The 15,640-nt window shown below is 42.0% G+C and overlaps 2 protein-coding genes across 2 annotated transcripts; one reads left to right on the forward strand and one right to left on the reverse strand.

Annotated features, from left to right (window-relative positions):
* Window positions 1–563: 563 nt before the first annotated feature.
* Window positions 564–7,014, reverse strand: NDUFS6 (NADH:ubiquinone oxidoreductase subunit S6). Its single transcript, XM_059856291.1, has 4 exons — window positions 6,868–7,014; window positions 5,824–5,877; window positions 1,803–1,925; window positions 564–710 (listed from the first exon to the last, which is right to left on the reverse strand). The coding sequence occupies exons 1-4, from the start codon at window positions 7,012–7,014 to the stop codon at window positions 645–647; spliced, it is 390 nt and encodes a 129-aa protein (XP_059712274.1). The 3' UTR covers window positions 564–644.
* A 26-nt stretch (window positions 7,015–7,040) lies between these two features.
* MRPL36 (mitochondrial ribosomal protein L36) lies at window positions 7,041–7,986 on the forward strand. Its single transcript, XM_059856306.1, has 2 exons — window positions 7,041–7,125; window positions 7,275–7,986. Exon 2 carries the CDS (start codon window positions 7,285–7,287, stop codon window positions 7,600–7,602), a length of 318 nt encoding a protein of 105 aa, XP_059712289.1. The 5' UTR covers window positions 7,041–7,125; window positions 7,275–7,284; the 3' UTR covers window positions 7,603–7,986.
* Window positions 7,987–15,640: the final 7,654 nt, after the last annotated feature.

The raw sequence follows: 15,640 nt of genomic DNA on the forward strand, positions 1-15,640 counted from the left end.
TGGATCCCAATCAGAACCAGATACACTCTCACCCCTTCAAATGAAGGGCAAATTGTTATGTCCTCACCTTTCACATGTGCCAGCTTGGGTAGTTCTCCAGCTCACACTGATTACTATTCCAGGCACTGGTGGCTTCTTTTAAATAGGTCGCAAGAGCAGATACTTAATTCAGGGCTGACAATCCTGCTTCCAGGAGTGAGTGTTGTAGTCATGAGTATCATAATATCTTTGTATTTCCATTTGTGAATCTAGCTGCAGATACTGGACCATGAACCAATTAGAAGTGTCATACAGTGACAAAAGACAAACACCTAGGATAATTAATCACCCAGTAAACAATTACAGCCCATTAAATGATGAAAAAAAATACTTATCTACCTAGTACAAACCAAACCTATCTACAGCCAAACACCAACTCTAAGCCTGCAAGAAGTCTGCCAGACACGAAAACTAAATGAAATACAAAACAGATATTGTAATACCATTCAGCTCTCAAATACGTGACAAGCTGGGTTTTAAATATGTAAAGACTGGACTTTCCATAGTTAAGATAAACACAAATCTTGGCTTTCTAAATATATTGTTTATTTATAGTTGAATGTTAACATCTGAACAGAAATCTGCAAGCACACAGGGATGATCATTCAGTGATGTTTCTGTTTAAACTGAAGTCCACAGTAGCCACATGTTCCGGTCTTTGTCTCTTTGTCCTGCAAAAATATAAAAATACAACAGCTGCCAGTTTCACTTGATAAAACTTTAAGAAATTACAATTTTTCTCTTATTTATTTGTGCCATCTTAAAACCAATCAATATTGCCAAAGTACAGAGTTTCGTCTTTTCTGAAACACTGGAAGCCAAGATTCTTCAAGAGTATGGCACACGTCAAATGAATCAACATAAAAAGATCAGGAGTGTGCTACAGAAGTTAAGGCTGAAGTCCTTCCTAAGTGTTACAAATCAGAACCTCCAAACATTTGACTTTGGATAATGTAAAATGAATTATTACAGAATTCTTACTTTGTTCAAAATAGAAATGCTTATGATTCTAGTTAGGAGTCATAACAACACTGACACTTAAGGACACCAGCCCTTCCTCACCATTCTTTCAGGCATTAGGAAATGTCAAACCTTAGGTGAGCAGACAAAGATTTTAAAACATCTGCAATCAGGCTCTACCTGAGAACAGGACCTAAGCAACAGTGCATCAACTAAGGTCAAAGGACAGTAGCCTCAATATTTTCACTCTCTAGAACAAGAATACACTGGAAATTATCACTACTGTCAACAGGAGAATAAGACAACATTTATTCTTCATTCTCTGGCCATGACTGAAATGTTCAGTCTTCAGAACTACCAAGATTCCCAAAGACTGAAAGAGAGGTTGGTTTGTTTGGTTTTCTTCTTTCTTTTTCCCTTGAACTTACAACACTGAAAATAAACAGCATAGTCCTGAAAATACTGCAAATGTATGGTCAAACTACACAGTGGCATTTAAATAATTAAGAGTTCAAAATGCAGCAAGATATTAATTTTTGCTCTCAGTGGCTGCTCTTACTACCTTACCTGATTTCTTTTTAAAAAATACTGTCCTACTAAACAAACCTAAATTTCAGAAAGGAATTTCTATAACTTCAAATGGAAGCCCTCTAATTCTTTTGATTTATATCAGGCATCAAATAAAATGAGCACCTCAGGTGGTTACTCCTTTTACTTTGTTAAACTAGCATTCCAAAACCCAGATAATCTTACAAAAAAGAATGCACAGGCAAAACAAGCTATATGCAGAATAATGACATTACCAAGTTTATGTATACTTTGGGATGTCCCAAAGCTCCACCACCACCATCACACGATATCACTCTGCTTTCAACCTGACTCACAGGCTGCTCTGCTATCAAATCGATTGCAAAATTCTTGTTCACCTGTAAGAAAAAGAGGGAAACTTTCAGATACCATCCCCACTCAAACAGAAAGCAATTGCTATCTGCTGCCTCCTCAGGCAGTTACACTACAGCCATTTTGAGAAATTCCTGCTTAGGCTTTCTCACAACTCCTCCATCATCTCTAAGGCTCTGCTATAAGGCAGATTAAGGAACTATACACTAAACTCTGCAAAAGTAATCCCTTTCCCCTGATATACAGGCCACATCAGTGCTCAGGTTTCAGCAGATTCAGCAGAGAGGTGAGCAGAAACAAGTGGACAAGAACAGAACATATTTAACCAAGACTGCATTCTGCTTTAGTGACTACATGATAAAATTGCAGAAGAATCTTTGCTGATAAACTCAAAAATAATAGTGAGACAAGTAAGGTCAGGCATGAGATAAAACAACTGCTGGTAATTTAGAGCCTCTAGCCATGCACCTTATTCCATCACTGCACAGGAATCTCAGGAAAACATGAATGTGGTGCATAACAACAGTCAGAAAGACAAATTGTTTAGCATCAGAAAAAAGGAAAAAACTCTAAATGCCACTACCCCACTCTGTAAATCCATCATACACACTTCCTGAATATGCACATCACTGACAAGTAGGGCTTCTACCTAGAGCACACCTGCATGGCCTGGAAAACATAACCATGTCTGGGCAGGCTGGTGACACAGCAGCTTATCCCTCAGCAGGGCCAACAGCAATCTAACACTATCCCAAGTGTGCACTGAGCAGACAACTACCGCTACAATTCAGGGAAAAGTATTCCAGGAGGGGCCACCTTTTTCGAAGGCCATGATATACATGCATGAATATCAAATAATATGCACACCCAAAGGATGCAGTATGTGCTGCTCTGTGTATAAACATGCTGGTATTGGAATAAAGATGAGATTCTAGAGAAAAAGAAAGCTGTGTGTCTATTACATAAATCCCTAGGAACTACAATGGTGTTTTTATATCATCCTAGTATGTAACAACTTAGTATCTTCCACCAAGCCTCCCATTAAGTCTCTGCATTTTTTGGTACAGTAATGGAAAAGTCAGTTCTGCCAACGAAGAATTTGTCCTTACCAAAAGAAGATGATAGCTAAAAAAAGCTAACAAAAAAAAAATAGGTTCTGGTATTGAAAGAAATTGGTAACATCAAGAAGCCCAATGTCTGGGGTTGCATCCTCAAGTCATGTAATTTTTGCCAAACGGCAAGAACTTTTACTGCTTTTTTTAATAACACTCAAAATTGTGCATCCTTCTTTTATACTAAAGGAGGAGGGAGACAAAAACCATTATACACCTTTGCTTCAAGATTAGAAGCAAGAACCCCACTCATCCCAACACTTCTTAACCACAAAAGGTACTTGTGGGGAAAGAGAGAAGCAAAGACCTCTCATCCACTGTATAGCTAAGACTTTTCTGTGGTTCAGCCTACTAAACAAGACACAGTCTAGGAAATCACCAGGAAAACAAACCATAAAAAAAGCCCAAGTGGTTGCAGCTACAACATAACCCTTTGACTCAAGCACAGCAGTACTTGGCAGGAAGAGAACAATTCCCTCAGAACATCCAGATGTGCCACCCTCCAAGCATAAATCAATGGGCTATTTTCTTCCTGCCAGAGTGGCAATTTGACAATTTCATTTCTGCTTCTTTCCAGCTATCCACCAGTGCTACTCTATGGTACGGGAAACCAAAGGGATAAAACCAAACTTAGATTTGATCTCAGTCCAAAGATGTAGAGGGAAGGCAGGAGAAAATATTTAAAACAGACAAGCACTGAGGTGAGCCCTCCTCACACCTTCAGCTGCTGCACCAGCCCAATAGAAAGGGCAGAACTGAAGTGGGAATGGCAGTGTTGAAATAGGTCCTGCTCTACCTTAGGGATTACAGAAGGGCAGGATGACCTTAGGAATTATAGAAGGGCAAGATGTCCTGGTTGGACTGTGGCAGATGCAGTTTAGCAGTTGTCATGATCAGTTTTCTCCCAGCTTCCTGCTTTAGGCCCTTGCCAGAAGCACTAATCCCCAGTTCTCCACACAGAAAAAATGATTTTAGCTAAAACACATGGATGTCACTAACAGCTAGGTCGGCAGGACTAAGAGGACAATAAACACTTATTCTAGGCCATGCCCCTGGGCCTGGCCACCTGAAGCACCCAGGCCCAGACACCCTGACTGGGGGGGAGTCCAGAGGCTGTATCCCCCTCAAACAGGAAAGCTGCCATGGCTGGAATGGGCTGATCCTGAGCAGAACTCAACCACCTGAACCTACTGAAGGCAAAAGGAAGAAGCGACCAAGAAAGAACAGTCACCAGGAGAGCTTCTGCTTCAGAAACATGACAACATTCAGACTACAGACACAGCTGCCAACCCTAATACTGGCAGCTGAAACACACTGTGGGATAATGGCAAAGCCCCTAGAGAGAGATCCTACTAATAGGCACAGGTTGTTTAAAGTATTTAATATGTAAATTTTGTCTCAATTTCACCATTAAAACTTAGCATTAAACCTTGCTCAGCAGACACAGAGCTTGGCTTTTGCTGGAGAAGGAAGAACTGGGCTGAACTGAAAACCTTGGATGTTCCACACCACATAGAGTCTGAAATTACCTGATGGCAAAGGCACGTTAGAGGGACTGCTGCCCCATGGAGAATTAGGCTTAAGGAGCATTTCCTACAAAGTTACACAATTAGCAGAGACTGCAGCAGTACACTTGAGAGAGACCTACTTTGCCAACTATCCTCCCTGAAATAAGCCAATTCAGCATTTCAAGTGACATTTTCATTTAATTATGTCGCATGTAGAATCCCCACTTTTGCCACACAGCATGAGTTAAATTGTATCCGTCACACAGCAAGGTAAACTCAATATGAAAACTTGGAAATTAGTCTAATTAGTTCAGGTTAATTTAGGACAAGAATAATTATATGAAACTACTTTAAAAATCTACCACATCTTATATTTAATGTCTCTGCTGAACATAAACATTTATAGCATTAACACTAAGGCACTATTTAAAAGCTCAGGCATTGAGGAATATATTTTAGGTGAAATAATTCTATTTCTACCCCAAAGGCCAGCAGATACATCATGCAGCTGTGCTGCTTGATCATTTCATACAGTGGATATGTGAAATTTTAAGCAGCAGCAACAGGGCCACCTTTACAGCACTGCACTTGGATGATGCTGGAATTACTAGACTTTGCATTTGAGGCTTCATTATTTCAGAATAGTCTACATTTTACTTTTATTTGTTTCATCACTCTTTCAGCAAATGCTTCTTAGACTCATTAAAAATGTAATTTCGGTAAAGATCAGAATTTTAACTACACAGAAGCAAATTAAGCTTCAAAACAGATGTAAACAGATATATAAACAGATGAACAATTCAGCAGACTATTTAATGATGTGATTTTTCTGAATGTAAATGTGCTAAAATCATACTAACTACTTCTTAAAACACGTGCTTAAAACAAAAACTGATCCAAGTTTAAGATGTTCAAATGCCTACAACTCTAACACCCTAAATGCAAGCACTTAGCAAATGCAGAGCAAGTCTTGAGTTTTTCAAGTCTACCAAAAGCAGGGAGGTAAGACAGAAGCAACTATAAGCTGCCTTAGAAAACTTTTTTACCATTAAGAAAAAAAACCCTATTGAAACCCCAAATTCAAACCAGTTCTGGTAGATTTTGTCTGTATGGGTTTTTGGGGTTTTTTTGTTTGGTTTGGGGTTTTTTGGGGTTTTTTTTGCTCGTTGGTTCTGTGGTTTTGGTTGAGGGGTTTGGGTTTAGTCGGTTTCTTGCTTGTTGGGGTTTTTTGGGGTGTTTTTGATTTGGGGTTTTTTAATGACAATGAGGTTGAGGTTTTTAATGACAATAGCAGACTGAATTACCTCCTTTTGTCGTCCAACAAATCTAACTCTTCTATAATCCTTCTCATCATATACCTGGAATGTAAAATAAACTTGATCTTATTTACAGAGCAACAACTATAAACATAGAACACAAAAACTTAGAAAATAAATAAACTGAAATAAAGAAAACTGAAATAAAGAAAATAAACAGAATTGCACATTGGAAAGTACCACAAAGATACTGGTGGTGTCAGGGCTGGCATGAAAGCCAGTAAACAGAAGAGCCTAATCACAGAGATGAACACAAAGGTATTATTTATAATGCTGCTCCTTGATCTCACTGGTGGTGAACTAAACTGGGAAATTTAGGTTTCGTATTTATTTCTGTTCCGCTAAGTAACCACAGGGCCAGCTATCCCAAATTAACTCCACCCGCCATCCTCTCTCCCATCTCAAGGCACCACACCAGCCTCAGCTTCTCCACTGGAAAAGAGATAACCTGGAGTTACAAGGCACCGACACAAGGGTGCCTCCTCCACCTGTCAACCCTTCGGCTGGGTCACAAGTCGGATTCGGACCGGAACGCTCGGTAATGGCCAATGATCCCGATCCTGATCAACGGGGTTCGGTTTTTTAGTTGGTTTTTTTGTTTGATTTTTTGTTTTTTGTTTTTTGTTTTTTTTTTACGAAACAGCGCGCACCTCCTGTATACGGATCACCCAGGAGCATGAATTTCCACTGTCCGCGCTGAATGGAGAATCATAGGATAAATCAGGTTGGAAAAAGCCTCTGATATCACTAAACCCAACCAGTGACCGAACGCCACCGTGTCAAGCAGACCGCTGCACTAAACGCCACATTTCCTGAACACCTCCAGGGACGGACGCGTCACCGCCTCCCTGGGCGGCCTATTCCAGGATCTAACCACTGTTTACGGGAAGAAATTCCTCCCGATATCCACCCTAAGCCTCCCCGTTACGTTACATCACATTACACCAGCGCGCTGCCCGCGGCCCCTGTGGGACGCGCCCGCCGCCCTCCCGGAGCAGCGGAGGGGCGGCACACCGGGCCCCGCGCGCTCACCTGCCCCGTGTGCGTCACCAGCTCGCCGGTGTCGGAGGCCCGCACACCGTAGGGCCGGGAGGCGGCGGCGGCAGCCAGCCCCGGGCGGGCCAGCAGCGGGCGGCTCCGCGGCAGCAGCCAGCGGAAGGTCGCAGCGGCCGCCGCCATCTTCGCGCCGCCCACGTGACTCCCGGCCAGCCGGGCGCGGGCCTCGCCCCGCCCCGGTTCCTGCGCGCGCTTCCGGCGGTGGGGGGGACGCGTGGCCGCGGGCGGCCAGGGGTGAGCGGGCAGCGGTGTCCTCACCGGTGGTGGGAGCGGGGCGGGCGTCCTCGTCGGTGGGGGCGGTGGGTGGTGTGGGGGCAGCGGCGGGAGAGGAGGAGGGGAGCGGGAGCGGTGCGTGTGTCCTGACCGGCGCGCTGTCCCCGCAGGGAGCCGAGCATGCTGTCCCTCCTGGTCAGGGCCGCCGCCACTGCCGCCCCGCTGCGCTCGCTGTGCCGCTCGTCCTTGTCTTCGCTGGCCCCGTGGGGACGGGCGGCGGGTCTGCCCACGGCCTGCGCGAGCTTGCTCCCGCCGCCGTGGCGGGCGCCCCGCGGGCTGCTGGCCGTGCCTCCGCCGCCCGGGCCGCCGCCGCTGGCCGGGCTGAAGACGAAGACGGCGCTCAGGAGGCGCTGCAAGGACTGCTACTTCGTCCGGCGGCGCGGACGGCTCTACGTGTGCTGCAAGAGCAACCCCCGGCACAAGCAGCGCAAGGGGTAGCGCCGGCCGGGGCCCCGCAGGGCACAGAGCTGGCGCCGTGCTCGGCGGCCGGGCCCGGAGCCCCCCGCTGGCCCGCGGTCACCGGGAGCTGGCAGCTGGGGACACGAGTCGCGAAATCGTGTGCGCGACAGTGTTTCATCTTTGGAGCACCTAGAGCGAGGTGCGACCTTGACGGCCCTTGCCGGAATTTCAGGCCTTGGATGCGGAGAACTGAAGTGGGAAACAACAGGCTTCAGGGTCTCTTGTCGTCGTCTTAAACATGAAGCCTTAAAATCACCGCGCTGTTAAATTAGGAAGGATGAAGCTGAATCACTGGACTCTGAAGTGCATTTGGGTTTAAATAAACAAAATGAAAATAAACTCCATTCATGTTCATAACTACAACACACTGCAGTTTTTTTCTTGAACATCCTCCCCCCCCCCCCCCCAGGTGTTGATAACAGAATCGATAGTTTCAAGCTCAGGTGGGCAATTTCAGATTCCATGTAGCTTGCCTTAAGATTCTGCCAAGCTTTGGGCTCACTCTAATCGATTGGTGAGGTGTAAGAATATTTTTCTTTTCTTGTGTCCCTTGAAAGTACTCTCTCCTAACAAGTGTGGAGAGCATGACTGAGAGCAGTAATGCCTCAGAGGTCATATAGCCTAGCTAGACGTTGAATGCAAACTAGTGGATTGGTGTCCCCATTAATTAGAGCCCAAATTAATTCAGTGACCAGTGATGTTACTCACGCTTCTCAATATGACTCTGCTTGAGGCAGGAGTGTTAGATCATCCTCTGAACTGCAAGTTCTTAGTGAATGGTACTGAACTAACTTTCGGAAAACTGTCCTGTTATGGCTACAAGTTTGTCAGAGTACTGTGAGAAAGTGTCCCCAGCTTGAAAGGTGAAATTGGTTGAGCACTGTGTTTGAAGTTTCTGTAACATTGGGTAGTATGATGACTTGAAGTCCTGCCCAGTTATAATTCCACAACTTTACAATTGCAATAACTTTTTTAATTAATATATTTTTGCTTAGTGCTTGTAGACAATGAGACTCTAAGCCTGTGAAGCTGTGGCTAAGCGTTCCAGAGGCAATAATTGTATTTCCATATGTTGGGTGGTTTGTCTTTTCACTCATCTATCTCATCACTAGAAATGAGAGTTTAGGGAGAGAGGAGGAGGTTAGCTAACATACACATCTATCTTAGGGGCCATTCAAATGAATTCATGGCAATGGGAGGAGGCAGAACAGGCTAGCTTCACCTAACTAGAGAGACAGATTGATTCAAAGTGTGTAAGGCTCCTCAAAATCAAAGAACTTTGAAATAGTGGAAAACTTGCTGTACTTCAAAAGGTTTGATTGAAACTTGGATGCTCATGAAAAAGAACGTCTACTTTCTAAATACTTGTAGCTTGTGCATGAAAGTTAAATGTAAGCAGAAAAATTTCTCGGAAATATTTTACACCTTTAACGTGCTTTGACAGTTAAGCTGTCTTAGGAACTGAAGATTTTAAAAGCTCTGATTCTCAGTGTTAACAGTACACACATTTGCAGGTGTGTGCTCTGTGTTTTGTTCCAGCAGAAGAAAAGGCCTGTGTGCTGTGAACCTCTGTGTTACCTTGTGAGTCTCGCTTTTTAGTACACCATTAAAGTAAACAGATTATGATCAAAAAAAACCCAGTGTTTCCCAGGCCTACCCACTTTTCCAGTGGATAGTAAGGACTGACCTGTGGATTGGGCATGAGATGAAGTGAGGGTCTGTTCGTTGGTTGGGATTTTTAGGAAAGATAGTTGGCAAGTGCTCTGACAGCCTCACAAGCAGTTCATCCAACCCCTTGGTTCAGTCAGAAAAAGGCAGCTCACTGGTACAAAGCAAACTGTGCTGGTGGGTTGCTGAGGAGGTGCTCAAGCGTTTAAGGGCTCTCTTGCCAGGACCAGTGTCAGATGCTTAAGAGACACCTGCAAGTATGAATTGCCAGGGTGAGGAGCAGCAGTCATTACCTGGGAAGCACTGTGTGGAGCCCTGAGACAAGTTCACTGTGCCAGGCTGGTGTGACATATGGTCTTACACTCAGAAATGGAGTGAAATTTAGGGCTAGGATTACTGTGCAGCAGAGAGAGGCACAAATTACTGTTTTTATCTCCCCCTTTGGCCGAAAACAAGATTTTATACAGTGCTGACTCAGCATCTTATTTCAACAACTTACAATGAGGAAAATTTTTTTCCTAATTAAATCCTTTGAATGTAGGGTTGCTGGTCAGAAACTTGGGATGCGAAGTAATTTGAATTCAAATGTTTATTATGGCTGTAAACAGTTCATGTGTCATTGTCTGAACAGTCAGTTTGAGGTACCTGGCGTGGAACATTCATGGCCATCACTGAAACAGCATATTTGGTTGTGCTCAATAGATTTTGAAAAGAGGATTATAGGATTAGAAACTAGGAGGTTCTGAATTGTAATTGTACTCTGCCACTGACTTGCTGTATAATCTTGAAAAGGTAATTTTGCCTTTGTCTCAATTTTTCCATCTGTTAGGCAGGAGTATTGAATCTCACACTTGTAAGTACTATTTTTTAGTTGATGTCAACAAACTGTTACAGAGGTGTTCTAAAAAAATCAGATTCTATAGCTTTCTGTAATTTGAGTGACATGAGGAAGGTGACTGTAGCTGGGGGTGATGCATGTTTATTTTAGGTTTGTTTACAGCAACTGCAAAATGAGCAGGTGAAATAATTCAGCCAGTAGCCTTGTGGTTGATAGCTAAGGGTTCATATCCTTCATTACAGACCTTCTGAATGTTGTGCTACTTCGACAGCTGTTGGCAAAGGAGGGGGTACACAACAACCACTGAAATTACCCAGGCCAAAAATTTAGTCCTGGAATACTAAAAATACCAATCTATGTTAGTTCCTTAATTGTATGTGTTTTCTTTTTTATTTCTCCCCTTGGAGGCTGAAAGGGAGGGGAGTGATGAGGAGAGCACAGCCAGAACATAAAATGTTTTAGGGAGGAAAATAGTACCCAATAACATAGGAAGAAGAATCCATACACTAAAAACTGAAATAAGACTCAGGTTCAAATTACATTTTTAGCTTTTGGCTTCCTACTGCTTACATGTCTAGGTTACCCCCTCCAAAAAAATCTTCATTCTTCTTTAAATCCCCGCAGTGGAGTGGAAATGTGACACCTGATGTCTCCTGTGACTTTCTCCATTGTACAATTATGAAAATCATTTACAGTTGTGAGTGACTGAACTTGCTTAACTCCTCAGAACTGTTCTAGGGAATAAGATTGTCAGATTCCTGATACGCAACAGGTAGAGATGTATTTAGGTCAACTGGAGGATAAATCTTAGAGCTCATGTATATTAATGACTGTCAGACTTTGTCTGTGGTTGTGTGTATGGGAATTACAGTATTGGTTGCTGAATTCAGGACAATAGCTGTTCAAAAATGACAGGTGAGGGAGAAGTCTTTAGGAATTACAGTGCTGAGAAGATGTGTCTGCTTGGATGGAGGCAGTACACCATGATGTTAGCTGACTGACAGGTGACTGTTCCAGATTCTGACACCACCACAGCTGGTTTCTTGCACTCAGTTAAAATAACAGCTATTTTTGAGTAATGTAGACACCATATTGTTCTTCCAATTATTCTATTATACCATCCACCAAAAAAAAAAAAAAAAATGTACAAGAAAGAGTGACATTTCAGAGCAACTGCTAATGGATTTGCCAAATATTAACAGCTGGAATTTTTTCTTTATTTACAGAGATGAAGTAAGTTTAAAAATTAAAAAACAAAAATAAAACTATAAAACAAAAATGTAAATATTATTAAACAATGAAAAAGAAAGTGAGAAGCCAATCTGTTTTCTCCTCTTTGTTTAACAGTGCAAACAGATACAATTGCAGATGCTGTTGCAGGCACTGTTCAGAGTATCTTCTGTGTAACACCAAGGTTCCTCCGTGGTTTCAGTGAGCTCCATGCACTGAAACTGATTTATGTTGGTCTGCAGCATCACCATATTGCAAAGTTCTGAATCAGCAAGAGCGGACGCACCTTGATACACACTGCTGAAAACTATCAAATTACTTTTAAAATGGAAGTTAAGGATGAAGTAATCCCATTCAGTTTAATAAAACTGATTCTGCATTTAAATACTTGCATTCTTGCTTTTACAGCTCACCAGATTATTAATTTGAAGCTTGAAATCTGTGCCAGTTTCTCCCAGAGGCTGAGAAGGGGCTGGATTCTTTCCAGCTAGCTGGAACAGTTACCTCACCACACCTGTGATGGGGCATGCTCTCAGCTGTCCAGTGACCTCTGCTTTCCAGGACTGAATTTATCTTCCTGTAGGAATAGGTGAGCTGCCCATGAAGCTGTTATTGAACTGTCACACTTTACAGCCCAGTTTATTTAGGTAAGTGGTGGTGTTTTACTTCTATACCTCTGGGAGATAAACTGCAGCAGTTTCGTTATTGCTCCGTATCCCACTCATAGTGGAGGCAGCAATCTTTATAAGAGCTTCATCACAGTGAAGACACTGAACCTGATCTAAAAATGATGAAAGTTGGTACAGAGAAAATATTGGCACCCAAGATGAAGCTGTCACTTGCTGGAGTTATCCACCTGCCTCCAGGAATGAAAAATTTGCCATTTCATCTAGAAGTTTGTGCATCAGTCTTTGAGATCTGTTGTCTGTAAATATGAATAAACTGTTGAAAACGAGCAGTATTTTTCAAGAAGCCGCCTGTCCTTATGTGCCATATTGTGCAAGAAGGAATAAAAAGTGAACTTTGCGAAGTCATTTGATCTAAAAATGCATTGATTCCATTTAGTTGTTGAAAGTAAGCAAAAGAACAGGCAGGGAATTGTGCAAGTCTCTCTGTTGTACATGATTAAAGATTGGTAATGAACAGTGCCTAAATGAGGAAGAGACTGGGAGCAAGCAGTTCCAGAGTCTACACAGTTTTAAAAGGGACTCATACTAGGAGGCAAATATTTATAAAAGCAGTGACTGGGATGTCTAAAATGGGTCACTTTCATGGCTTTAGATAAGCACTTTTGCATCTACGTTGTGTGCCAAGTGCTTTGGTTTTGCTTTGATTGCTCATCTAGCTATTAAATAAGTTGGTTGTATGTCATCTGGTCATCCTGATCACCAGTTGTGTAGTCACAGAGAAAAGGAATTTATTTGATGTATTTAAATGAATGAAAATACAATAAATATGAAATGGTGACCTAGGACTTGATCTGTAGGCTTAACAAGTCTGTTCTACCAGAGGTAGGACATGAAACCTACAACATGGCTGCAGTCAGAGACCACGGCTCTGGAGCGATGAGCAGCCAGTGACACAGCTATGATTATGTTACAAAATAACATCACTTCACTGTTAAAAGGTGAGCCTGTTTGCTTTAATTTGCAGTTACCAAATTTTTTTAAGCCTTTCATTCTTAGATTTCTGTAATTTTCCTTCAAAAGGCAGTCACTAAATACGAGTCACCCTTTTAATCTTTTTTTTAGATAATCTGATATATATATATATATATATATATATATATATATATATATATATATATATATAATCTTTCTCGGTATAAAATATTTTGTCTAACCTTTGGATAATTCTGTTCCCTGTACCATCCTCTCATTTCTTTTTAAAAATATGGTCACAGGAACTATATAGGTAGAATCTACCTTAGTGATGCTGTGCACTGAGGTTAAAATGCCCCTGGATTTTTTTCTCAGTAATCTGCTTCCTTCATTGAAAGATCATGTAATTGCTATGGATTTCTGTAAAAAATTTGTTTGCTGACAGTTTTTTAAGACCTGTAAAGGATTTACATTTCTTAACACTTCCCCTCTGCTTAACACAGCCCTCTCTTCTGTAGGTGTAGTTGCAATGTCTGATTTCTAGATGTATGACTTTGCATTTGAAAGTAACTAAATGAAAATTGAATCAGTGTGTTAAACAACAAAAAGCAAAAATTTTACCCATTGCTCCATTATTGTTATTACTACTTTCCTAGTTTTTATTAACCTGAACTTATAAGTGTTTGATCTACATAACACCCAAATCACTCATAAAAAAACCCAGGATATCTATCATTGCTTTAATATCAGTGAAATACATTCCGATTTTATGGTGGTTCCCATTTGCAGTTGTGCTTTGGCATGTTTCTCAAGCAGTTGTGAATTCATATATATATATATATATATATATATATATGCATACATATATACATGCACACTAGGATTTTTGAACCACTTTAGTTTTGCTCCTGTGTCTTGTTCACTTGATCATCTGCCCTGCATCCCTAACAGAGTTTCCAGGATGCTTTCTTCAGACAAAAGCCAGTCTCAGAAACAGTTCAGTGTCTAGACTAGCATAGCTAGCTTAGCACTGTCTAAGACTAGTGTCATAGTCTTATGTTCAGTATGGCTGATTCCTTCAGCCCATCCCAGGTCTCCAGTATTACTCCAGCTGGCTTTGATGACTCACATTACTTCATACCATGGCCTTTTGCACACAGCGTAGATTCTTAGCATCACCTAACAAAAGCACAGACATGGAAGGCTGAAAGTCACCCATCTCATTTAATTGGGCACCTTGAAAAAAATGCTGGCTCTTAAAGAACTTAAGATTTATAATGTGTAACGTTTAAAGATTGTTCAGGGGGAAAAACAGGTCGGGAAAGACAAAAATATTTTTATGGAAGATCCTTTCTGGTCAGTTTAAGTTGCATACCTTGATGTGAAAAAGTGAAGAGTAAAACTAAGTGGATCTGGCATTAAGGCTCACAGGGAGAGGTGGGGTAGCTGGGTGCCAAGTGTGAATCAGACAATGTCTCTCAGTGTGTGCCACGAGCAGGGCAGAGAGCTGTGATGGCAGGGCCCCAAGGTAGAGGCCATTGGTGTTAAGGCCTTTGAAACATTCATCATTTAGGGTCTCCTTAACCATGGCATAGCTGTATTCTCTCCAGGCATGGAAAGCTGCTGCCTGTGAGGAGTATGGTCACAGTCAGCTCTAGGACACTTTGTCCAGAGAATGGTGATCAATGGAAAAAGTCGTGAACGCAGTGGATAAACTCCAACTGCCTGCTATGCTGGCAACTACTTAATATTATTTAAACAAATACATTAAATTCTGTATTGAATATGAAGTGTCTTTTCCTAAAACAACTCTTCAAACAGTCTAGGACTTCCCTCCTCTTCCTAATCTTCTAACGCCAGCTCTACATATGTTCACAACTTGTTTATACTTACTCCAACATTATCTTTTCTGTTAAACAGTGCTTCTGTTCCTGGAGAATTTGCCTGCTTGATGTTCATTTCTGGGTAACTCCTGTGTCCTTCCTCAAATCTTTGTTTTCCTAAGCTGATTTTAGTCTTTCCTCATGAAGATTTTATTAAAATACATTACCTTTCTTACAAGGCCTATCTCGCAAATTCAAACATTACACAAAAGTGTTAGGATGATGAGAGGAGTTTGTTAGAAAAAAATAAGAAAACTTTTGAGTAGACAAGTAATTCTCACATATGCCAAAGCTTACCAGCTTTTTTCCCAACTGTCTCAATTGTCTTTTAAAAGATATTGCCTTTGCCTACAAGCATTCCCTCTCCTACATTCTTAGACTTTATTGGCTACACCATACATCTTTTGAGTTAATCGTTCCTGAAATATTTTGCATAATTCTGTCCTCCCGAATATTTTTGCGTTTGCCAATATGGCAGATGAATGTCTACCTTATGTTTCTTGGAAACATACCTCACGCTACCTATTTCAGGATTGCCTTTGAACAATTCACTGGCCATCTGAGTGACTTCAAGGAGTAAGATGCCATGGATACATCCTCCTCAGAGCACACCCTGTCAGAGGTCTCCCCAAAGAAGAGGCAATAAGGAGGGAATAAGATGGGAGCTGAGATGTGTGAAACCTGCCCAGTGATTCACGCTTATGCAGGTCTCCCCAAAGAAGAGGCAATAAGGAGGGAATAAGATGGGAGCTGAGATGTGTGAAACCTGCCCAGTGATTCACGCTTATGCAGAACAG

This window comes from Haemorhous mexicanus, chromosome 1, assembly GCF_027477595.1.
Source record: "Haemorhous mexicanus isolate bHaeMex1 chromosome 1, bHaeMex1.pri, whole genome shotgun sequence".
Classification (NCBI taxonomy): domain Eukaryota; kingdom Metazoa; phylum Chordata; class Aves; order Passeriformes; family Fringillidae; genus Haemorhous; species Haemorhous mexicanus.